This window comes from Molothrus ater, chromosome 38 (assembly GCF_012460135.2).
Source record: "Molothrus ater isolate BHLD 08-10-18 breed brown headed cowbird chromosome 38, BPBGC_Mater_1.1, whole genome shotgun sequence".
Classification (NCBI taxonomy): domain Eukaryota; kingdom Metazoa; phylum Chordata; class Aves; order Passeriformes; family Icteridae; genus Molothrus; species Molothrus ater.
In genome coordinates, this window is record NC_071665.1 from 320,193 (window position 1) to 344,224 (window position 24,032).

A 24,032-nucleotide genomic window follows, 5' to 3' on the forward strand; every position below is an offset into this window, starting at 1 on the left:
GGCTCCAGTTCGGCTGCAGCGCAGCTTTTCCTCTCACAGCTTAATTCTTATTATGACAATTCTTTCATTTCTACTTCAAAGATACCTCAGAGCTTGCCTAAATTAACAACACTCTATTCTAAGCTAAACAATCCTCTATTATCTAAGCTATCTACGTTCCATAGCCCTTAAATGGTGATCCCTATATATCCTAGTTCTTTTAAACTTTCATCTCTTGGAGAAAGAAAAAACAACTCAGCTTTAAATTGAACCTAGCACACACCTAACCAAACCTAACCTACCCTAACCTAACCTAACCTAACCTAACCTAACCTAACCTAACCTAACCTTACCTTACCTTACCTTACCTAACCTAACCAAACACCTAAACTGAGCAAATACGAAAAAAAATCACATTTCCTATCTATGGCACAGCTCCTCTTAATACTCAGGGGATGGCTGGAGCTCTGCCTAAAGATGACACATCCCCTTTTCCCTCCTCTGGGCTGGCGGAGCATAAGGGCCTCCTCAGGCGCAGGTGTCTCCTCTCCAGTCTTCCTGCACTTGCTTGGCTGAGATGATCAGAGCAGCCAGGCTGGAGGCAGGATCGCCTGAGGTCACAAAGGGATGCTGCCCAGAGGAAAAAAGAACAAAGAAAGGAACTCTTACTTTCCAGAATCCCATCCTCACGGGCTCAAGCAGGATTCCCTGGCTACCAGGAAGACACACAAAGAGCACCGAGGGCAGCATGTCCCCCTGCGCCTTGCTGTGCTGGCAGCTGCCTGCGCCACGTGGCCCACACTCCTCCTCATGCCTTCATGCAGGTGTCCTCAGCTGCCAGGGCTTTTTGCCCCTTTGCTTTTTCTTACCTGCAGGAGCTCCTGGGCAGACCAGCGCCTGTCCTCGTCTGCCTGCAGGCAGCAGCGGAGGAAGTCGCGCAGGAGAGCCGAGTGGTGCCTGGGGTTCTGCAGTTTTGGGGGCCCGTTCCTTTCTATCAGTTCAAAAACCTACAGCACACGGATGCAAGAGGACACTGCACCTGCTCCTTTGCTAGCCACAGCAGCTCTCTCCACACAGAGCCCTCTTGCTAAGCTGCACCTTACCCTGAGACGGGCTTCCCGCTCGTAAGGAGCTTCCCCTTCCACCATTTCCAGCCCCATGATGCCCAGGGACCAGATGTCCACTTTGGGGCCGTAGGCTTCTCCTCTCACCACCTCCGGCGCCATCCAGCTGGGAGTGCCGACGCTGGAGCTGCGCTTGCTGCGCTCAGGGCTGAGCTGAGCACAGAGGCCAAAGTCACCTGAGGCCAAAAACAAAGCCTGTCAAAGCCAGCTCCCACTGGCAAAGCGGCCAAAACCATTGCCCACTCCAAGCCTGACCAGGCCTTGCTGAATCTAGCTGAAAAAGCAGCTGAGCTCTCCTTCCACGTGCCTGGAGCCAGGCAAATAATGCATCGGCCACATCCACAACACCCTCACCATTCACGCACTGGCCAAGCGGCGCTTCTGCCCCAGTGGCAGTCACCGAAATGCAAGCGCACGGCAGGTGCTGGAAATGCTGCAGCCCAGCAGGGATACCCACCCAACTTGACAGATCCATCCATGCCCACAAGGACGTTGTTGCTTTTGATGTCTCTGTGGATGACTTGGCGGGAATGAAGGAAATGCAGTCCTTGCAGGCACTGAGAGAGAAAAAGGAGGGAGGGAAAGTTAATGTACAGGATCGGATTTCATCCCACCAGAAAGGAAAGAGCTCGACGGGACTGATGGCTTTCTCAGGGAATTGTGAGCGAGGGCGCAGCATCATGGTGCTGTCACGAAGAAGAGCTTGCTGCTTCAACACTCTTGGAAGTTTTTTCTCGATTTCCAAGCAAAGGCATCCAAGCTCCCAAAAGTTCCGCCGGCCTTGGGTAGGAAGCGCGTCACCTTTTGCTGGGAGGCGGCACGGCAAAGATTTTTGGGGAAGCCTAGTGGCAGCAGAGGAGGAAGCAGCACCTTAGAGCTGTTCCAGAATCCGTCGCCATGCGGGCTGCAATGCTATCCTTTGCAGCTGAGGACGGCTCTTTGCCCTTAGCTTGAAATTCTGCCACCTGCATGGCAAGGAATATAGGACAGACAGACAGGCTCCAGGCAAACATTCCCAGGCAAAGCTGAGAAGAGGAAGCAAGTGAAACCAAGCGAGTGAGCCAGCACCAGCGCCAGAGGACACACAGGATGGAAGAGTGCAAGAACAGAGCCTGAGGAGTGCGGGCACAGCGGCAGGCAGTTCACTTCCCATGCTCGCTCTTCTCCTATGTGTGTGGTGAGAAGAGCAGCAGCAGCAGCAGCAGCAAAAGAAAGGTGAGAGCAAGAAATCCCAGCTGTCCTTAACCTCCAGCTGGCAAGCAGCATCCTGGGCAGGCTTGGGGAAGCACAAGCGGGATCCCTCACCTCCCGACAGACAGCGCCTATCTGTCCTTCCTCCGGGTACACCGCGCTGAGCACATCAAACAAGGTGCCGCCGTCCATGAACTCCATGGCCAGCCAGAGCTCCGCATCCACCAGGTAGCTGAAAGAAGAAAACCACGGCATGGAGAGACAGCAATGGGCACAGCCTCAGTCAGCCAGGGGCCCGAGCCAGGTTTTTGCAACTGCTCTCCAAGCTACGTGTGCCACAAGAGATTCATGATCACCAGCTCCAACTCCTCCCACGCTCTGGAGACCAGCAGAGAAATCACCACCAGCTCCCTTCTCTGCCAGGGACCAAAGGGCATCGTCTCTTCGGGCTTGCACTAGCTAAAGCTACATTGACATGAGAATAGGCCAACCTGTCTAAGTAGGTAATGATATTGGGACTCCTGTTGTCCCTCATGGCCAGGATTTCATTGGCAGCCAGCTCCTCGGACATCTCCTCCTCAAGCGACATGATCTTGATTGCCACCTGAAATGACATTGGCCACCGTTTACCTTGAGAAGACGCCCCCTGCTCGAGATCACAAGCAGCACGGAGCGAGTGCTGCTGCAATGAGGCAGCGGGCTGGGCCAAAGTGCCTTGTCACTCGACAGCAGAGCTTAGCAGAAGCACCAAAGGCCATCCCAAATGCATTCTGCCTCCTGAGCCTAGAGTGTACTTCAGAGGAACAGCCTCTGCTGCAGACATGGAGCTGCCACCCAAACCTCCAGGCAGGGCTCACAGCAGCGGGGAAAGCGCTCCGGAGCTGCAAAATGGCATGGGGCTGTTGGCACTTTACCTGTTGTCCGCTGCTGGTGTCAAGGGCTTTATAAACAGCTCCAAAGCCCCTGGAAAGACAAAAGCAGCAGAAAGAGCCCTTTATCCCTTGGCACTGAAATCAAGCCTAGGCAGCAAATCTCCCCAGGCTGCCTGCACGCCTTCCTTAGAAAACGCCTGACTGCGGCGTCTCTTCGGCCAGCAGCACGTCGGCCCGTGAGCCCTCTGCCCTGCGGGGCAGCCTGTCCAAGGGAACACTAAGGTGCAGCATGAAGACCAAGGGCTGCTGGAAATCTCCAAGGCGCACGCCCAGCCAGGTCATTTCCAAACCTAAGGGGAACTCTCCTCCTTGTGTGGGCGTGCATGTATGTGTGTGTCAAAAGAGTGAGAACAATTAGAGTCAGAAGACTGTCCTTGAGAATCTGACATTTCTTGAGTGGCAAGGTGCTCTTTCAGGCCAGAAAGCGGCAGGGGCAGAGGGCTTCCCAGCTCCTGCTCCTCCTTGCTGCAAGCAAGACAATGCCAGCATCAACTTGTCTTTGATGAGGCCTTCGCATTGCTCTGACCCAGCAGTCCAGGCAGGCGACAGGAGGTAAAGCCAGAGCCTGACCGTGATTGGAGCTTGCCTGACTTCACGCTTGATATTGCACCAGCCAAAGACCTGGCCCACACTTTTGTAAAAGGAGCCGACACCACGCTTACCCTCGTCCCAGTTCTTCAAATGCCGTGTATTTGCTCATTGGCTGGCCCGGACTCACAATGCTCCCTGAAAGACAAAAGCAGCGCAGGGCGCTCGCTCGCACACAGAGACGCCGCTCCCCACACCCTCCCAAAGGCAGCCCCGCTGCCAGCAGCTCTGGGCCCTTTGCGGTCCCCTGGCTTCCAGCTGCTGAGACCAGCAAGTGGGAGGGCCATCTTCTCCACCTTTCATCAGGTGGCCTTTCCCAGAAGGCCTTTATTTCTTTCAAGCGCAGCATCCCATGCCATAAGCCAAAATGATGAGACCTTAAGAAGAGGGCCCTAAGAGGTCACCAAGGGCCTTTGCAGCCTCTGCAGTCACACCCACCATCACTGGCAGGTCCACTGCCAGGGCCACAAAGTGTCTGAGCCAGAGGAGGTGCAAGAACGGGAGCCCGAAAACAGCTGGGGCCAGAGAGCTCCCTGGGGCCTAGTCACTTGCTAGGTGCCAGCCTTCTGCTCAAGCAGAAACAATCTCTGCTTTTGTCTTTGGCACACAAGGCAGCCCAGGCAGAGCCAAGCCAGGCCCAGCCGCCCTCACAGGCAGCAGGAAGTCCCTGAGCGCTGCCGCGCTGCCTCAAAGCACAACAACAGCTTCTGCCGAGAGGCCTAAGCGCCTCTGAGACCGAGGGGCAACTTCTGGCACAGCCTACCCCCAGACACGCACACAACACACTGCTCTGGCAGACAAGAAATGCACCCGACTCACTCAGTGTCTTCCGGCCCTGCTCCTGCCTCCTCTCGGGCTGCTGGGCTGCGCTGCTGCAGGAAGTGCCAGCAGCGGGGGGCGAGCTGGCTGCTGCAGCCCACGCTGGTCCAGCGGCACCAGGTTGAATTGCAGAGCCTGTGTTGAGCTGGGACCAGAAAGGATTGCCCGTCAGAAGGGTGCCTGGCACACATGCCCCGCCCAGTGCACGGCCAAAGCCAGGCCTTGGGAAGGTGCTGTCAGCCACCCCCAGGCCTCTCCAGCTGGGGCGTTTCCCATGTCCCCTTCTCAAAGGCAACTTTGGCAAAAGCCCAAAGGCTACTTGGATCCAGCCCCTCAGGGCCACCTCCATGCTCCATGTTTTCAGCTTTTCTGCAAGACATTGGCAACAAGGGATCGATGGGGCTGCCAAGATCCAGAAAGACATCAGAGCAGTTCCCCAGGGCCTTCTTGCTTTCCTCCTCCTGTCTTTCCCTGGGCAATGAAATCAGCCTGCAACTGGCATGCAGTGGTCTGCTCAGAAGCCCGCAGCATTGCCCTTCTCTGATCTGTTTCAAGCATTGCCCCTCTCCATGGCAGCCTTTAGGGAGCGGCCCTTCGGAGACGCCTTCCTGCCCTGCCCAGACCCACCCGCCCTTCACAATGTAGGGCAGCCAAGGATTCTCCTCTCCAAAGGCTGCTCTGACCGGCTGGAAGTGAAGCACAGCCTGAAGCTAATTAGTCCATGGAGAGGGCAGGTCCCTTCCAGGGCCCAGTGTCTGCCAGGTCCCCTGCAAGGCCGGCAACTGCGTCTTTGGGCCGCTCCGTCCGCTGACCACAGGCAGCCTGCACTGACAATGGGCACACGGGGCTGACTCCTACACTGAGAATCATTGAATGCTGCCTCCTGTCTGATGCCAAGAGACATTCTCAGGCCCTCTCAGCATCCCAGCTTAAATGCCAAACTTCAGAACCCATTGGCCAGGGCTCCCTGGCTGGCCTGAAGCAGCACTAGGTCACGGCAGGCACACAGCCGCCCAGCATCTTCAGCCACGAGCAACAAGGGCTGCTCCAAAACTGGAAGCCTGGCCCTGCACCAAAGGCAGGGCCATGCTCAGCTGCCACTCACCGGCTCTGCAAGTTCAGGCTGTGCAGGGAAAGCAGCTGGAGGCTTGATGCTCCTTTGCTCCTCTTCAGCCTCTTCCTCAATGCCAGAGGCAGCCAGAGGAGCTGCTGACCCTGCTGTTGAGGCCTGCAGACAGTCAGAAGTGAGAGAGATGGGCAAAAGGCGATCCCTCAGGAGCTGCTTTCTGTTGAGCTGGGAAAGGACCCAGAAGAAGGGGAAATGGAAGACTTTGATACAAGTGGGACTCTGAGTCATGAAAAGCCCAGGAAGTTGGCTGAATGAGGTGCTACTCCCATCTTGCTGTGCATTTGAGCTTCCCTGCTGCCTAGAAGCAGCAAGATGCCTTGGAGCTGTCCCATTTGCCTTTCATCTCTTGAAAGGCTCTTCCCTGCAAAATCAGCAAACAGCCAGTGCTCCCTTTGCTACTGCTGATGCCACGGGGCACTTGGCCTTTCTTTCAGCCTCCCACGCTGGCACTCCACACTGGACTGCAAGAGGCCAAGCTGGCAGAATTGCCGCCCCATTGTCACACGCCAGCAACGTCACAGCTTCCTTTGCCACTCACCAAAGGCCAGGCTTGCCTCCATCCGCGTGTCAGGTGACCTGCAGCCAGCAAGGGAAAAGGAACCAGAGGCCCTTAGAAAAGTGCCTGTGCTGGCCACTCCCGCAGCACAAGGCAGTCCCAACACAGAGCATTTCCCTTTCCCAACATGCCTCCCGGAGCAACAGCTCTTTCCCACAGCAGGCAGGAGAACAACAAGGACGCTAGAGTAGGCTCTGTCTACATTTGGGCCTCTTTTGCCAAGAGAGAAATAGAAAGACGCTGCTGGAAATGTCCCTTGCTCTTCCACACTCTCAGCTTCCCTTGTGCCCAACAGCTCAAGCAGCATTTTCCTCTTCTCTTTCTACTCTTTCTTTTTCTTTTTAGATGTAGATTCTTTTAAATGGCATGCTCTAATTCCCATGCCTTGGCTGAAGATGGTAGCTCAGCAAAGCTTCCACAAAGGGCCCCTTCCCTGTGGCAGCTCCCTGCTGAAGCAGCCCAGGAACAGCTGCTGGGCTCAGCAGCAAACTCTCCCTGCACTGGACTTTGTGCTGCATCGCCAAGGGAATCGCAGTCTTGGCACACCAGCAAAGGGTCAAGTCACGCAGCCAAGGCCTCTAAGGGGCAGAATTGGGAGCGAAAGGTGCTTTCCTTCGCTCCTGGAGAGAGCCACCGAGTTGCTAGCAGTACTTCTGAGCATCTCCCCTCCGAGTCTGCAATTAGCAGCTTGTCTTGCTTGAAGCAGCAAGAGGAGGAAATGACAGACTCCAGTGCCGCGCACTCTCTCGGGGAGGGAAGGCAACCGCTGCAGGTTGCAGGGCAAATACTCTGCACCTGCCCCCCAGTACACAGATGCCCCCTTTTTAGCTGATGCTGCTGGCAGGACATTGACCAAAGCGGTGGCATCTTCATGGCCATTGTGTTCCCAAATAAACTCAGTCACTGCTGCGGCATAAAGAGCAGAGTGAAGCAAAAGCCGGGTGATGCCAGCCCCAGGAGAAACCTTTACTTACGAGTCAGCTGGGTCAGGTAGTAGCCAGAATAGACAACAGAAAAGACCGTGCAAACCGCGGCACAGACCTGCCCGATCATTTTGGCAGCGCTGTGCGGGTTTGCACACTGAATGCCAGCCAAGGCAAAGCCCAGACTCCTCTCGGGGTGCAGGCCGTCTGCTGAGAACTCCTTGAGCACAAGGATCCTCCTGCAGGGAGCGAGCGGAAGAGCCGCTCTGGACAAGCAGGCCTTGCGTGCACCGGGGCAACGCTGTGCTGACAGCACTGTGACGTGGCACCGCTCCCCTGACCTCACAATAGCAGCTGTTCTATGGCTTCCTTGTGCCCAGCAAGGCAACCTTCTGTACAGCTGATGCGAAAGAAAAGCCTGGGAAGTTCTCCTCACTCATAAAGCAGCAGAAAATGTCCTCCCAGTCCATAAGGCAGTGCTCAAGGCGTCCCAGGGGAACTCAGAAAATGGGCCAACCCAAGCGGCATCCAAGGAATCCAAGCAAACGCGCCTTTTGGTCCCAAAAGCTTTGACTGAAAGCAAAAGTCTGCTTCTTCTAGGTGGCATGGGAGCTGGTTCTGAAAAGTCTCACTTCTTCAATGACATTTAGGGGGAAAAAGAAGCAAAGATAATAAAGTTCCAGGAGTATTTTAGGCTGCAGTCACTTCTCGAGCACGCGGGTGCGTGCTGACCTATGGAGGGGCTTGACAGCTGGCCTGCAAGCAAAGCTGAGTTCATAGAAGACATCCCAATTGATGGGTTTTGAGTGTATCCATAGCAAGGAAGAAGACAAGGCCGTCAGCATGGAAACCGATTAGTAAAGAGAGATGAAATTTTCGTAAGCTAGACTAGTGCCTAAGTAGATGTGTATACTTGCCTTATAAATTTCTGTAAAACTTTTGCCAATTCTATTGACGTTAATTGCTTTGCACCAATGGATATAAGAAGTTCTTGTGGTGTAGTCAGTGACTTAAGATCACGCTTTGTTAAGAGTGTAGAAGCTGGAGAACACGCAGAATAAAGAAAACTTTTTTCTTCTTGGACCCTGATCACGTGTGTATGTCACGTCCGGCCTAATGGTGACAGTTGCCCATCTCTGGATCAAGAGACAAGTATTGTCTGACAGGTAGCTTGTCAACAAACTGGGAAAGAATTGAGTACCTGGGCATGCAGATTTCTGAAGGGAGGAAAGAAAAGTGTTGACAAGAATAAGCCTGAGTTTTAAACGCCTGAAAGAGTCAAAAATAACACGTTGTGGGATATTGTGCCAGATGTTCCACAGAGTTAAAACCAACCACAACTCATTAGTATCTGGACTTCCTTGCCCACTATGCTTAGAAATGTTGCTTGAAGGCACTTTGTATCTCAAAAATCCAGTTCCTGTAGATGACTGTAGACGTAGATCAAAATCCTACCAAAAACTCCGTGTCAAAACCAGCAAGAGTGAGACTTTTGTCCTTGGCAGTAGCTTCCAGGTGCTCCTGGACATCGCCAGGCCTAGACACAAAGATGTGTATTCGGCGGAGGGAGAGAAGCCTTATGCTTAGCTCTAACTGTGACCTTTGCTAGCAGATCTTACTAGCAGGTAAGAAATTCCATTTGTTCTGCTCTTAGCCAGAGCCAAGATGGGAATCCAAGTCTAGATCACAGGAGAAGATCACTGGAGCCTCAGCTTTTCCAGAGGAGGAAAAATACAAAGGCTAGTAAATTTGCCCTGGGTTGACAGGGGTTTTTTACAGATCCATAGACAAGTGATGAAGCTTAAAAGATGACAGCAGAGGAAAATCAACAGATATGCTGAAACTGAGTGAAGAGGAAGGAGACTTCAAATTAACTGAAAAGCTGCACCGAAAGCCTCTCTACTTTTTGCAGTTGCTTCAAGTTTAAAATGACAAACTCTAGCAGCACTTCCAACTTATTGTTCTTAATTCTAGATTAAAGACAATCAAAACTGTGTACTCCTGCTTAGAGTATGAAGTAAAGCACAGAAAGGCATTAGAGTAAGAAAAATTGTGTTTAGAAGGCTGAGGCAGCCTTAGGGCTAGGAGGAATGGGGAGGCGTGGAAATCAGGCCTGTGGGCACCAGTCAAGGAGCATCCAGTCCCTAGCGGTCCCTCACAGAGGGTATCCCAGCAGATGGAGTCCAAATGGAGCCACAGCTCGGTGGGAAAAGTGCCGGGCTGCTGAGCCGTGCTTAGCAGGGGCTCCTGCATCAAATTGCTCCCTGACAGGTGCGGTATGCTGTGTGTGTGTGCCCAACAGCTGGCAAGAGCAGGCTGGCCCAGATGTGGGAAAAGGCCAAGGAGGCAGCAGAGTGGGAATGGGGCTGTGCAGGAGGCCTGGTGGTTGCACACAGCCGTGGGGGATCAGGCTGGCCCAGATGGTCCCTGGGGCTCTGGGCTGAAAAGGGGGGAAAAGAGAAGCAGGGAGGAAGGGCCAGATGCCGCTATGAGAATGCCATTCCATCCCATAGGTGACATAGTGAGAGGAGGCTGGGAACAAAATGGTCATTCCTGCTGATCACCCTGACATCTTCACGACAAGAGGGCCAGAAAGGAGTGCACATCTGCCTCCTGGTGTTGTCCTGAATGTGAGCTCATTACCTGGCGTTCATTACCCGCAAGTCTGGCAGCTTCCCGCGGGCATTCCACGCTTCAGGCAAGCAAAGCTGCTTACCTCACTATGTTCTTTGGGCCTCTGAAGGGGACCGTCCACTTAGCTACAGCCTGGCAAGGAAGGGAGTCTTACAACACTCTGGATATTTTAGACTTTTATTCTCACTCGGGCTGAAACAAAGTATCCCCTCGCTACTTCTCCATCTTCAGCCTTCTGTCCTGCAGGTGGCCTGTTCAGGCTGACAGCTTGGAGCGCCTGCAGGCTCCAGTTCGGCTGCAGCGCAGCTTTTCCTCTCACAGCTTAATTCTTATTATGACAATTCTTTCATTTCTACTTCAAAGATACCTCAGAGCTTGCCTAAATTAACAACACTCTATTCTAAGCTAAACAATCCTCTATTATCTAAGATATCTACGTTCCATAGCCCTTAAATGGTGATCCCTATATATCCTAGTTCTTTTAAACTTTCATCTCTTGGAGAAAGAAAAAACAACTCAGCTTTAAATTGAACCTAGCACACACCTAACCAAACCTAACCTACCCTAACCTAACCTAACCTAACCTAACCTAACCTAACCTAACCTAACCTAACCTAACCTAACCTAACCTAACCTACCTTACCTTACCTTACCTTACCTTACCTAACCAAACACCTAAACTGAGCAAATACGAAAAAAAATCACATTTCCTATCTATGGCACAGCTCCTCTTAATACTCAGGGGATGGCTGGAGCTCTGCCTAAAGATGACACATCCCCTTTTCCCTCCTCTGGGCTGGCGGAGCATAAGGGCCTCCTCAGGCGCAGGTGTCTCCTCTCCAGTCTTCCTGCACTTGCTTGGCTGAGATGATCAGAGCAGCCAGGCTGGAGGCAGGATCGCCTGAGGTCATAAAGGGATGCTGCCCAGAGGAAAAAAGAACAAAGAAAGGAACTCTTACTTTCCAGAATCCCATCCTCACGGGCTCAAGCAGGATTCCCTGGCTACCAGGAAGACACACAAAGAGCACCGAGGGCAGCATGTCCCCCTGCGCCTTGCTGTGCTGGGAGCTGCCTGCGCCACGTGGCCCACACTCTTCCTCATGCCTTCATGCAGGTGTCCTCAGCTGCCAGGGCTTTTTGCCCCTTTGCTTTTTCTTACCTGCAGGAGCTCCTGGGCAGACCAGCGCCTGTCCTCGTCTGCCTGCAGGCAGCAGCGGAGGAAGTCGCGCAGGAGAGCCGAGTGGTGCCTGGGGTTCTGCAGTTTTGGGGGCCCGTTCCTTTCTATCAGTTCAAAAACCTACAGCACACGGATGCAAGAGGACACTGCACCTGCTCCTTTGCTAGCCACAGCAGCTCTCTCCACACAGAGCCCTCTTGCTAAGCTGCACCTTACCCTGAGACGGGCTTCCCGCTCGTAAGGAGCTTCCCCTTCCACCATTTCCAGCCCCATGATGCCCAGGGACCAGATGTCCACTTTGGGGCCGTAGGCTTCTCCTCTCACCACCTCCGGCGCCATCCAGCTGGGAGTGCCGACGCTGGAGCTGCGCTTGCTGCGCTCAGGGCTGAGCTGAGCACAGAGGCCAAAGTCACCTGAGGCCAAAAACAAAGCCTGTCAAAGCCAGCTCCCACTGGCAAAGCGGCCAAAACCATTGCCCACTCCAAGCCTGACCAGGCCTTGCTGAATCTAGCTGAAAAAGCAGCTGAGCTCTCCTTCCACGTGCCTGGAGCCAGGCAAATAATGCATCGGCCACATCCACAACACCCTCACCATTCACGCACTGGCCAAGCGGCGCTTCTGCCCCAGTGGCAGTCACCGAAATGCAAGCGCACGGCAGGTGCTGGAAATGCTGCAGCCCAGCAGGGATACCCACCCAACTTGACAGATCCATCCATGCCCACAAGGACGTTGTTGCTTTTGATGTCTCTGTGGATGACTTGGCGGGAATGAAGGAAATGCAGTCCTTGCAGGCACTGAGAGAGAAAAAGGAGGGAGGGAAAGTTAACGTACAGGATCGGATTTCATCCCACCAGAAAGGAAAGAGCTCGACGGGACTGACGGCTTTCTCAGGGAATTGGGAGCGAGGGCGCAGCATCATGGTGCTGTCACGAAGAAGAGCTTGCTGCTTCAACACTCTTGGAAGTTTTTTCTCGATTTCCAAGCAAAGGCATCCAAGCTCCCAAAAGTTCCGCCGGCCTTGGGTAGGAAGCGCGTCACCTTTTGCTGGGAGGCGGCACGGCAAATATTTTTGGGGAAGCCTAGTGGCAGCAGAGGAGGAAGCAGCACCTAAGAGCTGTTCCAGAATCCGTCGCCATGCGGGCTGCAATGCTATCCTTTGCAGCTGAGGACGGCTCTTTGCCCTTAGCTTGAAATTCTGCCACCTGCATGGCAAGGAATATAGGACAGACAGACAGGCTCCAGGCAAACATTCCCAGGCAAAGCTGAGAAGAGGAAGCAAGTGAAACCAAGCGAGTGAGCCAGCACCAGCGCCAGAGGACACACAGGATGGAAGAGTGCAAGAACAGAGCCTGAGGAGTGCGGGCACAGCAGCAGGCAGTTCACTTCCCATGCTCGCTCTTCTCCTATGTGTGTGGTGAGAAGAGCAGCAGCAGCAGCAGCAGCAAAAGAAAGGTGAGAGCAAGAAATCCCAGCTGTCCTTAACCTCCAGCTGGCAAGCAGCATCCTGGGCAGGCTTGGGGAAGCACAAGCGGGATCCCTCACCTCCCGACAGACAGCGCCTATCTGTCCTTCCTCCGGGTACACCGCGCTGAGCACATCAAACAAGGTGCCGCCGTCCATGAACTCCATGGCCAGCCAGAGCTCCGCATCCACCAGGTAGCTGAAAGAAGAAAACCACGGCATGGAGAGACAGCAATGGGCACAGCCTCAGTCAGCCAGGGGCCCGAGCCAGGTTTTTGCAACTGCTCTCCAAGCTACGTGTGCCACAAGAGATTCATGATCACCAGCTCCAACTCCTCCCACGCTCTGGAGACCAGCAGAGAAATCACCACCAGCTCCCTTCTCTGCCAGGGACCAAAGGGCATCGTCTCTTCGGGCTTGCACTAGCTAAAGCTACATTGACATGAGAATAGGCCAACCTGTCTAAGTAGGTAACGATATTGGGACTCCTGTTGTCCCTCATGGCCAGGATTTCATTGGCAGCCAGCTCCTCGGACATCTCCTCCTCAAGCGACATGATCTTGATTGCCACCTGAAATGACATTGGCCACCGTTTACCTTGAGAAGAGGCCCCCTGCTCGAGATCACAAGCAGCACGGAGCGAGTGCTGCTGCAATGAGGCAGCGGGCTGGGCCAAAGTGCCTTGTCACTCGACAGCAGAGCTTAGCAGAAGCACCAAAGGCCATCCCAAATGCATTCTGCCTCCTGAGCCTAGAGTGTACTTCAGAGGAACAGCCTCTGCTGCAGACATGGAGCTGCCACCCAAACCTCCAGGCAGGGCTCACAGCAGCGGGGAAAGCGCTCCGGAGCTGCAAAATGGCATGGGGCTGTTGGCACTTTACCTGTTGTCCGCTGCTGGTGTCAAGGGCTTTATAAACAGCTCCAAAGCCCCTGGAAAGACAAAAGCAGCAGAAAGAGCCCTTTATCCCTTGGCACTGAAATCAAGCCTAGGCAGCAGATCTCCCCAGGCTGCCTGCACGCCTTCCTTAGAAAACGCCTGGCTGCGGCGTCTCTTCGGCCAGCAGCACGTCGGCCCGTGAGCCCTCTGCCCTGCGGGGCAGCCTGTCCAAGGGAACACTAAGGTGCAGCATGAAGACCAAGGGCCGCTGGAAATCTCCAAGGCACACGCCCAGCCAGGTCATTTCCAAACCTAAGGGGAACTCTCCTCCTTGTGTGGGCATGCATGTATGTGTGTGTCAAAAGAGTGAGAACAATTAGAGTCAGAAGACTGTCCTTGAGAATCTGACATTTCTTGAGTGGCAAGGTGCTCTTTCAGGCCAGAAAGCGGCAGGGGCAGAGGGCTTCCCAGCTCCTGCTCCTCCTTGCTGCAAGCAAGACAATGCCAGCATCAACTTGTCTTTGATGAGGCCTTCGCATTGCTCTGACCCAGCAGTCCAGGCAGGCGACAGGAGGTAAAGCCAGAGCCTGACCGTGATTGGAGCTTGCCTGACTTCACGCTTGATATTGCACCAGCCAAAGACCTGGCCCACACTTTTGTAAAAGGAGCCGACACCACGCTTACCCTCGTCCCAGTTCTTCAAATGCCGTGTATTTGCTCATTGGCTGGCCCGGACTCACAATGCTCCCTGAAAGACAAAAGCAGCGCAGGGCGCTCGCTCGCACACAGAGACGCCGCTCCCCACACCCTCCCAAAGGCAGCCCCGCTGCCAGCAGCTCTGGGCCCTTTGCGGTCCCCTGGCTTCCAGCTGCTGAGACCAGCAAGTGGGAGGGCCATCTTCTCCACCTTTCATCAGGTGGCCTTTCCCAGAAGGCCTTTATTTCTTTCAAGCGCAGCATCCCATGCCATAAGCCAAAATGATGAGACCTTAAGAAGAGGGCCCTAAGAGGTCACCAAGGGCCTTTGCAGCCTCTGCAGTCACACCCACCATCACTGGCAGGTCCACTGCCAGGGCCACAAAGTGTCTGAGCCAGAGGAGGTGCAAGAACGGGAGCCCGAAAACAGCTGGGGCCAGAGAGCTCCCTGGGGCCTAGTCACTTGCTAGGTGCCAGCCTTCTGCTCAAGCAGAAACAATCTCTGCTTTTGTCTTTGGCACACAAGGCAGCCCAGGCAGAGCCAAGCCAGGCCCAGCCGCCCTCACAGGCAGCAGGAAGTCCCTGAGCGCTGCCGCGCTGCCGCAAAGCACAACAACAGCTTCTGCCGAGAGGCCTAAGCGCCTCTGAGACCGAGGGGCAACTTCTGGCACAGCCTACCCCCAGACACGCACACAACACACTGCTCTGGCAGACAAGAAATGCACCCGACTCACTCAGTGTCTTCCGGCCCTGCTCCTGCCTCCTCTCGGGCTGCTGGGCTGCGCTGCTGCAGGAAGTGCCAGCAGCGGGGGGCGAGCTGGCTGCTGCAGCCCACGCTGGTCCAGCGGCACCAGGTTGAATTGCAGAGCCTGTGTTGAGCTGGGACCAGAAAGGATTGCCCGTCAGAAGGGTGCCTGGCACACATGCCCCGCCCAGTGCACGGCCAAAGCCAGGCCTTGGGAAGGTGCTGTCAGCCACCCCCAGGCCTCTCCAGCTGGGGCGTTTCCCATGTCCCCTTCTCAAAGGCAACTTGGCAAAAGCCCAAAGGCTACTTGGATCCAGCCCCTCAGGGCCACCTCCATGCTCCATGTTTTCAGCTTTTCTGCAAGACATTGGCAACAAGGGATCGATGGGGCTGCCAAGATCCAGAAAGACATCAGAGCAGGGCCCCAGGGCCTTCTTGCTTTCCTCCTCCTGTCTTTCCCTGGGCAATGAAATCAGCCCGCAGCTGGCATGCAGTGCTCTGCTCAGAAGCCCGCAGCATGGCCCTTCTCTGATCTTTTTCACGCATTGCCCCTCTCCATGGCAGCCTTTAGGGAGCGGCCCTTCGGAGACGCCTTCCTGCCCTGCCCAGACCCACCCGCCCTTCACAATGTAGGGCTGCCAAGGATTCTCCTCTCCAAAGGCTGCTCTGACCGGCTGGAAGTGAAGCACAGCCTGAAGCTAATTAGTCCATGGAGAGGGCAGGTCCCTTCCAGGGCCCAGTGTCTGCCAGGTCCCCTGCAAGGCCGGCAACTGCGTCTTTGGGCCGCTCCGTCCGCTGACCACAGGCAGCCTGCACTGACAATGGACACACGAGGCTGACTCCTACACTGAGAATCATTGAATGCTGCATCCTGTCTGATGCCAGGAGACATTCTCAGGCCCTCTCAGCATCCCAGCTCAAATGCCAAACTCCAGAACCCATTGGCCAGGGCTCCCTGGCTTGCCTGAAGCAGCACTAGGTCACGGCAGGCACACAGCCGCCAGCATCTTCAGCCACGAGCAACAGGGGCTGCTCCAAAACTGGAAGCCTGGCCCTGCACCAAAGGCAGGGCCATGCTCAGCTGCCACTCACCGGCTCTGCAAGTTCAGGCTGTGCAGGGAAAGCAGCTGGAGGCTTGATGCTCCTTTGCTCCTCTTCAGCCTCTTCCTCAATGCCAGAGGCAGCCAGAGGAGCTGCTGACCCTGCTGTTGAGGCCTGCAGACAGTCAGAAGTGAGAGAGATGGGCAAAAGGCGATCCCTCAGGAGCTGCTTTCTGTTGAGCTGGGAAAGGACCCAGAAGAAGGGGAAATGGAAGACTTTGATACAAGTGGGACTCTGAGTCATGAAAAGCCCAGGAAGTTGGCTGAATGAGGTGCTACTCCCATCTTGCTGTGCATTTGAGCTTCCCTGCTGCCTAGAAGCAGCAAGATGCCTTGGAGCTGTCCCATTTGCCTTTCATCTCTTGAAAGGCTCTTCCCTGCAAAATCAGCAAACAGCCAGTGCTCCCTTTGCTACTGCTGATGCCACGGGGCACTTGGCCTTTCTTTCAGCCTCCCACGCTGGCACTCCACACTGGACTGCAAGAGGCCAAGCTGGCAGAATTGCCGCCCCATTGTCACACGCCAGCAACGTCACAGCTTCCTTTGCCACTCACCAAAGGCCAGGCTTGCCTCCATCCGCGTGTCAGGTGACCTGCAGCCAGCAAGGGAAAAGGAACCAGAGGCCCTTAGAAAAGTGCCTGTGCTGGCCACTCCCGCAGCACAAGGCAGTCCCAACACAGAGCATTTCCCTTTCCCAACATGCCTCCCAGAGCAACAGCTCTTTCCCACAGCAGGCAAGAGAACAACAAGGACGCTAGAGTAGGCTCTGTCTACATTTGGGCCTCTTTTGCCAAGACAGAAATAGAAAGACGCTGCTGGAAATGCCCCTTGCTCTTCAACACTCTCAGCTTCCCTTGTGCCCAACAGCTCAAGCAGCATTTTCCTCTTCTCTTTCTTCTCTTTCTTTTTCTTTTTAGATGTAGATTCTTTTAAATGGCATGCCCTAATTCCCATGCCTTGGCTGAAGATGGTAGCTCAGCAAAGCTTCCACAAAGGGCCCCTTCCCTGTGGCAGCTCCCTGCTGAAGCAGGCCAGGAACAGCTGCTGGGCTCAGCAGCAAACCCTCCCTGCACTGGACTTTGTGCTGCATCGCCAAGGGAATCGCAGTCTTGGCACACCATCAAAGGGTCAAGTCACGCAGCCAAGGCCTCTAAGGGGCAGAATTGGGAGCGAAAGGTGCTTTTCTTCGCTCCTGGAGAGAGCCACCGAGTTGCTAGCAGTACTTCTGAGCATCTCCCCTCCGAGTCTGCAATTAGCAGCTTGTCTTGCTTGAAGCAGCAAGAGGAGGAAATGACAGACTCCAGTGCCGCGCACTCTCTCGGGGAGGGAAGGCAACCGCTGCAGGTTGCGGGGCAAATACTCTGCACCTGCCCCCCAGTACACAGATGCCCCCTTTTTAGCTGATGCTGCTGGCAGGACATTGACCAAAGCGGTGGCATCTTCATGGCCATTGTGTTCCCAAATAAACTCGGTCACTGCTGCGGCATAAAGAGCAGAGTGAAGCAAAAGCCGGGTGATGCCAGCCCCAGGAGAAACCTTTACTTACGAGTCAGCTGGGTCAGGTAGTAGCCAGAATAGACAACAGAAAAGACCGTGCAAACCGCGGCACAGACCTGCCCGATCATTTTGGCAGCGCTGTGCGGGTTTGCACACTGAATGCCAGCCAAGGCAAAGCCCAGACTCCTCTCGGGGTGCAGGCCGTCTGCTGAGAACTCCTTGAGCACAAGGATCCTCCTGCAGGGAGCGAGCAGAAGAGCCGCTCTGGACAAGCAGGCCTTGCGTGCACCGGGGCAACGCTGTGCTGACAGCACTGTGACGTGGCACCGCTCCCCTGACCTCACAATAGCAGCTGTTCTATGGCTTCCTTGTGCCCAGCAAGGCAACCTTCTGTACAGCTGATGCGAAAGAAAAGCCTGGGAAGTTCTCCTCACTCATAAAGCAGCAGAAAATGTCCTCCCAGTCCATGAGGCAGTGCTCAAGGCGTCCCAGGGGAACTCAGAAAATGGGCCAACCCAAGCGGCATCCAAGGAATCCAAGCAAACGCGCCTTTTGGTCCCAAAAGCTTTGACTGAAAGCAAAAGTCTGCTTCTTCTAGGTGGCATGGGAGCTGGTTCTGAAAAGTCTCACTTCTTCAATGACATTTAGGGGGAAAAAGAAGCAAAGATAATAAAGTTCCAGGAGTATTTTAGGCTGCAGTCACTTCTTGAGTACATGGGTGCATGCTGACCTTTGCTCTGACTCGCTTTGGAGGCTGTCCTCCGTTTGTGTCAGGGAGACGCTTGCTTAGGTCTTGACGCAAATCTCGTCTGCTCCTGTTTGCTATTTCTCTGGCAACTGAAAGTCTCAGAACATCCCAAAGAGACGTGCGCTGATTCTTGGGCTGCCACACTTTTGTTGTGTCAGAGCTCTGGCAGTGGCCTGCAGCCCGCTGCTCTGCAATGGCCTGCAGATATTGAGCCCAAAGGAGGCCCCTTTGGAACAGTCCAAAGCAGCAGTGGGATAGATGTTTGCCCAAGCTCCATGCTCCCTGTAAGGTTCCCTGCAGAAATTTGGATAGCCACATCCCAGTACAAATGCGATGCAGTCATTCCCTTCTCTGTCAAAATCTTGAGGCAGACCCTGGAGGCATCTTGAAAGTGGAACAAAATCCTGGGTGAGAGGGGGAATAAAGTGCACGCAACTCCTCTGCAAATCAACTCTGTTCACCAGTGGAATCATGAGCCTTGGCTTAGCTTTCTTTTGTGGTGACTCAGCACAGATATGTCGTCTGATGTTCGACAGGACCATGTCTTTGAGAAGCTTTAGAATGGGCTCCTCAGACTTTGGGTTTATAGGATTGGATTGCAGTTCCGCCATGTGGAAGATCTGAAGAGCACATGTGAGTAGGAAATAGGTTTGCCTTAGCATCCCAGGACATGTCAGCTATTTTTTATTTTGAGGAGATTTTTCACAAGTAGTGGTGACTTGAAGACATCCCAGGATTTGATTGCCCATTTGAGTCACATTATTGCAGGTTGACTTTTTAACCCAACACTTTCAAAACCAGGGATTACCCAAATGGATTTTCTCAAACTTCTACAAATTTCCCTTTGCTTTGTGAGCAAAGTTTCCTTACAGCTTTTTGATCAACTCACAGATCTTCTCATTTCCCCTACTTTGGCCTGAAGCACTAAAGCACCTCTTTTGGAAATGCAGCTAAAATGCAACCCTTTCTGCTACTTTGTGTAACTTTTCTTGCATGAGATGGAAATAGTCAGTTGTGCTCTGCTTTATAGCATATTTCATAATTGTAGGACTGAAAACAGACCACAGGAACTTCTCCCAGCATTAGAAAGTATGTAGAATAACATTATAAAGATGCCCTGGCAATATTCATTTTATGCTTTATATGTATCTTTATTAAATTTATACTTCAGAGTAAATGTTACCTTGCAGGATTTCAGCTCAATTCTAGGAATTGATTTCCAGCAGTCTAATTTTCCTGTAAGACTGGACAGGGAAACGAATCATTTAGTTTCTAAATTTTCAAATGCTAAATTTCACTAAATTTTCAAATACACTCATGTTTCAGTATGTCCAGCTCTCTCAGTTGCTGAGGGTTGGACATTGATACATTTACTCAGATCCCTGGTGCTGAAACCAGCCTGACTCATTTCATCTCCTCATGCCCTGGCTGATCTCCCCTCTTTCCCCTCCCACCCATTGGCTTTTGTCTCCCACCAGCCCCCCTGTGAAGAGCCTGGCTCTGTGTTCTCCATCCCCTCCTCGCTGGCACTGCCAGGCTGGGATGAGGAGCCCCTCAGCCTTCCCTGCTCCAGGCTGGACAAGCCCAGCTCCCTCAGCCTCTGCTCACAGCCCAAGGGCTCCAGCCCCACCTTGGAGGCCCTTCCCAGGCCCTGCTCCAGCTGCCAGACATCTTTCCTGCCCTGGGCAACCCAAGCCAGGCCACAGTGACCTGGATAATCCCCATCCTTGATGTCCTGGTCACAGAGCCCTGGCCCCTTGTCCCCTGTCAGGCTCTGGGGTGGATCCTGTGGAACATCCTTTGGTGGAGGCTGTGGCTCCAGGTGGGCCGGGGGGATCCCGGGGGACAGGGACCCCGCTGGGCATGGACAGCATTGGATTTGTTGGGAGAAACAGTGAGGGGGAGCTGGGGCAGAGTGAGCAACCCAGTGAGCTGACACAGCCCTGCTGGGATGTCACACAGCCCCTCTGGGATGTCACAGCCTCCTCTGTGATGTCACAGCCCATTCTCTGATGTCACACAGCCCCTCTGGGATGTCACAGCCTGCTCTGTGATGTCACAGCCCATTCTCTAATGTTACACAGCCCCTCTGGGATGTCACAGACCATTCTTTGATGTCACAGAGCTGCTCTCTGATGTCACAGACCATTCTCTGATGTCACACAGCTGCTCTCTGATGTCACACCCGAGTCTGTGATGTCATAGTCTGCCCTGTGATGTCAGACCTCTGCCCTGTGATGTCACAGCCTGATCTGTGATGTCACAGATGCAGTCTATGATGCCACAGCTGCTCGATGACCTCACATGATCCACTCTGTGATGTCACAGCCCACTCTGTGACCTCATGTTACCAGATGATAAATTGTCTCCACCAGCTGAGCTGACACCTGGAGATTGTTCTCCACAACCCCAGGCCTGTGGAGACCACTCAATGCCCATTGTGTGAGAAGGAGAACTGGAAGTTCAGCAGCCTCAGTGTCCTGCCAGCTCAGCCAGGCCCACGGGAACATTGGACTCCACAAGCACCAGGGACCAGCAGAGAGACCTCCAGGACAGAAGAACACATGGGTTAAGAGGAGGGGAAATATGTTAATGATTTTGGGGAAATGATTATCACATGTGTGAAAAAGAATAGAAAATCACCAAATTTGCAGATGACACCAAGCTGGGTGTGAGTGTGGATCTGCTGGAGGGTAGGAGGGCTCTGCACAGGGCCCTGGACAGGCTGGATCCAGGGCCCAAATCCAACAAGGTGAGGTTGAACAAGTCCAAGTGCCGGGTGGTGCACTTTGGCCACAACGACCCCTGCAGCTCTACAGGCTGGGGACAGAGGGGCTGGAGAGCAGCCAGGCAGAAAGGGACCTGCAGGGACAGATGGACAGCAGGCTGGACATGAGCCAGCCGTGTGCCCAGGTGGCCAAGAAGGCCAATGGCTCCTGGCCTGGCTCAGGAATGGTGTGGCCAGCAGGAGCAGGGCAGGGATTGTTCCCCTGTGCTCAGCACTGCTTGGGCAGCACCTCGAGTGCTGTTTGCAGTTCTGGGCCCCCAATTTAGGAAGGACATGGAGGGGCTGGAGCGTGTCCAGAGAAGGGCAACAAGGCTGGAGAGGGGTCTGGAACACAAGAGCTTTGAGGAGCAGCTGAGGGAGCTGGGCTTGTTTATCCTGGAGAAGAGGAGGCTCAGGGGAGACAAGGCCGTGTCAGGGCACAGCTTGTACTTGATGATCTCCATGGCCTGTTCCAGCCTTGCTGATTCTGGGATTCTCTGAAAGAACCCTTGGAGCAGCTGCAGGATGAGCCCTGGGCCTCCTCTTGAGGAGCTCCAGCAGCCCAGGTCCCTCAGCTTCTCCTGGCAGCCCCAAAGCCCATCCTGTCAGTCGTGCAGAGCCTGTGCAGCTCCTCCTCACTGCCCAGAACAGGGAGCCCCAGAGGCAGACACAGCAGCCCAGATGTGCCCCCCTGGCCTGGGGTGCCTCTGGCAAGGGAGCAGCAGCAGGCACTGCAGGAGCCTGCAGACAATTCCTGCAGCACTTGTAGGATGATCCTGCTGCCCAAGGGACGTTCCCATGGGGCCAAGTCAGGAACTGCAATGGGGAGTGGGGCCAGAGAGGAAAGGGCAACCAGGGATGGGCTTTTTGCAGGGGAGGGAACAGGGGTGGGCAATGGGAGGAAATTTGCACAAGGAAAGACTAAAGAAAGTAAAGGTGAAGCAAAGGAAATGCTCAGGGCAGTTTGGGGGTGGCTGCCAGGCAGCCCTGGCTCTGAGCAACAGCGTCTGCAGTGGCACAGGAAACTCCCAGCTGATGGGAACAAACTTTCTGGCTGACTGCAGAGGCCAGGACAAAGCTGAGTGGTTTCCCTGGTGTCCCCCAGCCCTTGCTGGCCCCAGGGCTGATGGCATTTGTGCTCCCTCAGGTTCATGTCCCCACAGCAACAGCATGGGGGTGCTCCCCCTGCTGTGGGCAATGCAAACAGGGGCTGCTGAGCCAGTGCTGCCGTGTCTGTGCCTGCAAGGATGGGGCACCTGTGTGAGCTGGGGGAGAGGCCAGGGCTGCAGAGGGGGGATGTTGTTGGCAGCTGCATGAGGACGCTCTGGGACGCTGCCCTGGGCTGTGCAGCGCACTGGGGATGGATCAGCCCCTGCTCTGCTGCTCCTTCCCATCTGCCCAGGGCCCTTGCAGAGCCCCAGCCATGCTGTTTGCCCCCAGCCTGCCCACGGCCATCCTGGGGCTGCTCACGGGGGTTTCTGTGCTGAGCATTGGCCTGGCCGTGTTCTTGAGAGAGCCTGGGCAAGGAGCCTGGAGCCCCCAGGGCCTGGCCTGAGGCGTCAGCGCTGCCCCAGCAGTGCCCATGGCCTGTCCCTGCTGCAGCCCCGGCACTGCCACCCCCAGGGCTGTGCCCGGCCCCGAGAGCACTCAGGCCCTGCAGCAACACCAGGGCCACCAGGGCAGCGGGGCAGGGCCACGGCAGCAGCACTGGCAACACCAAGTGCTGCTGCTGCTGCTGGGCACAGCTGCTGGGCCAGCACTGATCTGCCCCAGCTCTGCACACAGACATTGCTGCTGCAGCTCCAGAGAAGGCATCAAAAGGGCATCTCTGCAGAAAACTCTGCTGGGAGATGCTTTAGGTCCTTTAAAGGCACCAAGAGCTCATTGACACAGTCTGGGACCACAGGGAAGACAGAGAGAAACAAAATGAGAAACGGCACAAACAATGACATTTCTTTGTGGACAATATAAAAAAACTACAACAAAGAAAAAGAACCGCCAAATTGAAACCCACAAGAAGTATTAAAGATGACTTTTATTACAAGTGATTTTCAGAAATTGGCAAGCAGATTAATGTTCCTGAAAGCATCCAGTCATCAGTCTCCACACTGCAGCCTTGAGCTCCTGGTTCCTCAGGCTGTAGATGAGGGGGTTCAGGGCTGGAGGCACCACTGAGTACAGAACTGACAGGGCCAGATCCAGGGATGGGGAGGACATGGAGGGGGGCTTCAACGGAGCAAATATGCCAGTGCTGACAAACAGGGAGAGCACGGCCAGGTGAGGGAGGCAGGTGGAAAAGGCTTTGTGCTGTCCCTGCTCAGAGGGGATCCTCAGCACAGCCCTGAAGATCTGCACATAGGAGAAAGCAATGAACACAAAACAACCAAATACCAAAGAGGCACTAACTGTGATGAGTCCAACTTCCCTGAGAGTGTTGGAGTGTGAGCAGGAGAGCCTGAGGATCTGGGGCACCTCACAGAAGGACTGGCCCAGGGCATTGCCATGGCACAGGGACAGGGAAAATGTATTGGCTGTGTCCATGAGAGCATGGAGAAAGGCACTGGCCCAGGCAGCTGCTGCCATGTGGGCACAAGCTCTGCTGCCCAGGAGGGTCCCGTAGTGCAGGGGTTTGCAGATGGACACGTAGCGGTCGTAGCACATGATGGTCAGCAGTGAATACCCTGCTGTGATAAAGAACAGAAAGAAAAAGAGCTGAGCAGCACAAGCTGAGTAGGAGATGGTGCTGGTGTCCCGGAGGGAATTGTGCATGGCTTTGGGGACAGTGGTGCAGATGGAGCCCAGGTCGCTGAGGGCCAGGTTGAGCAGGAAGAAGAACATGGGCGTGTGCAGGTGGTGGCCGCAGGCTACGGCGCTGATGATGAGGCCGTTGCCCAGGAGGGCAGCCAGGGAGATGCCCAGCAAGAGGCAGAAGTGCAGGAGCTGCAGCTGCCGCGTGTCTGCCAATGCCAGCAGGAGGAAGTGCCTGATGGAGCTGCTGTTGGACATTTGCTGGGGCTGCACATGGGCACCTGTTCATGGAGAAAGGACAGTGAAGAGTTAGAGGAGATCCCTGTAACCAAAATCAACGCC

General features: G+C 54.6%; 3 protein-coding genes across 3 annotated transcripts; all 3 read right to left on the reverse strand.

Moving 5' to 3' along the window:
- Positions 1-507: 507 nt before the first annotated feature.
- On the reverse strand, positions 508-7,371 carry LOC118700835 (serine/threonine-protein kinase PAK 3-like). The gene is made up of 13 exons (XM_036405409.2): positions 7,293-7,371; positions 6,301-6,338; positions 5,735-5,861; positions 5,664-5,675; positions 4,634-4,768; positions 3,889-3,952; positions 3,209-3,257; positions 2,786-2,898; positions 2,409-2,526; positions 1,561-1,660; positions 1,083-1,279; positions 849-986; positions 508-609 (listed from the first exon to the last, which is right to left on the reverse strand). The coding sequence occupies exons 1-13, from the start codon at positions 7,369-7,371 to the stop codon at positions 508-510; spliced, it is 1,272 nt and encodes a 423-aa protein (XP_036261302.2).
- A 3,322-nt stretch (positions 7,372-10,693) lies between these two features.
- Positions 10,694-17,555, reverse strand: LOC118700836 (serine/threonine-protein kinase PAK 3-like). Its single transcript, XM_036405410.2, has 12 exons — positions 17,477-17,555; positions 16,485-16,522; positions 15,923-16,045; positions 14,820-14,964; positions 14,075-14,138; positions 13,395-13,443; positions 12,972-13,084; positions 12,595-12,712; positions 11,747-11,846; positions 11,269-11,465; positions 11,035-11,172; positions 10,694-10,795 (listed from the first exon to the last, which is right to left on the reverse strand). Exons 1-12 carry the CDS (start codon positions 17,553-17,555, stop codon positions 10,694-10,696), a joined length of 1,266 nt encoding a protein of 421 aa, XP_036261303.2.
- Positions 17,556-23,570: 6,015 nt separating this feature from the next.
- LOC118700825 (olfactory receptor 14I1-like) lies at positions 23,571-23,885 on the reverse strand (the record flags this gene model as incomplete). The annotated part of the gene is made up of 1 exon (XM_036405401.1): positions 23,571-23,885. A coding segment is annotated over one exon (315 nt), but the record flags the coding sequence as incomplete, so codon positions are not given.
- Positions 23,886-24,032: the final 147 nt, after the last annotated feature.

Coding starts and splice junctions, on each gene's coding strand:
- LOC118700835 (XM_036405409.2), bottom strand. CDS start 7,371: ATGATCGGGCAGGTCTGTGCCGCGGTTTGCACGGTCTTTTCTGTTGTC. Junction 2,899..3,208: donor ACACCAGCAGCGGACAACAG/GTAAAGTGCCAA, acceptor ATGTCATTTCAG/GTGGCAATCAAGATCATGTC. Junction 2,527..2,785: donor ATCATTACCTACTTAGACAG/GTTGGCCTATTC, acceptor TTCTTCTTTCAG/CTACCTGGTGGATGCGGAGC.
- LOC118700836 (XM_036405410.2), bottom strand. CDS start 17,555: ATGATCGGGCAGGTCTGTGCCGCGGTTTGCACGGTCTTTTCTGTTGTC. Junction 13,444..14,074: donor TTTGAAGAACTGGGACGAGG/GTAAGCGTGGTG, acceptor TTGTCTTTCCAG/GGGCTTTGGAGCTGTTTATA. Junction 13,085..13,394: donor ACACCAGCAGCGGACAACAG/GTAAAGTGCCAA, acceptor ATGTCATTTCAG/GTGGCAATCAAGATCATGTC.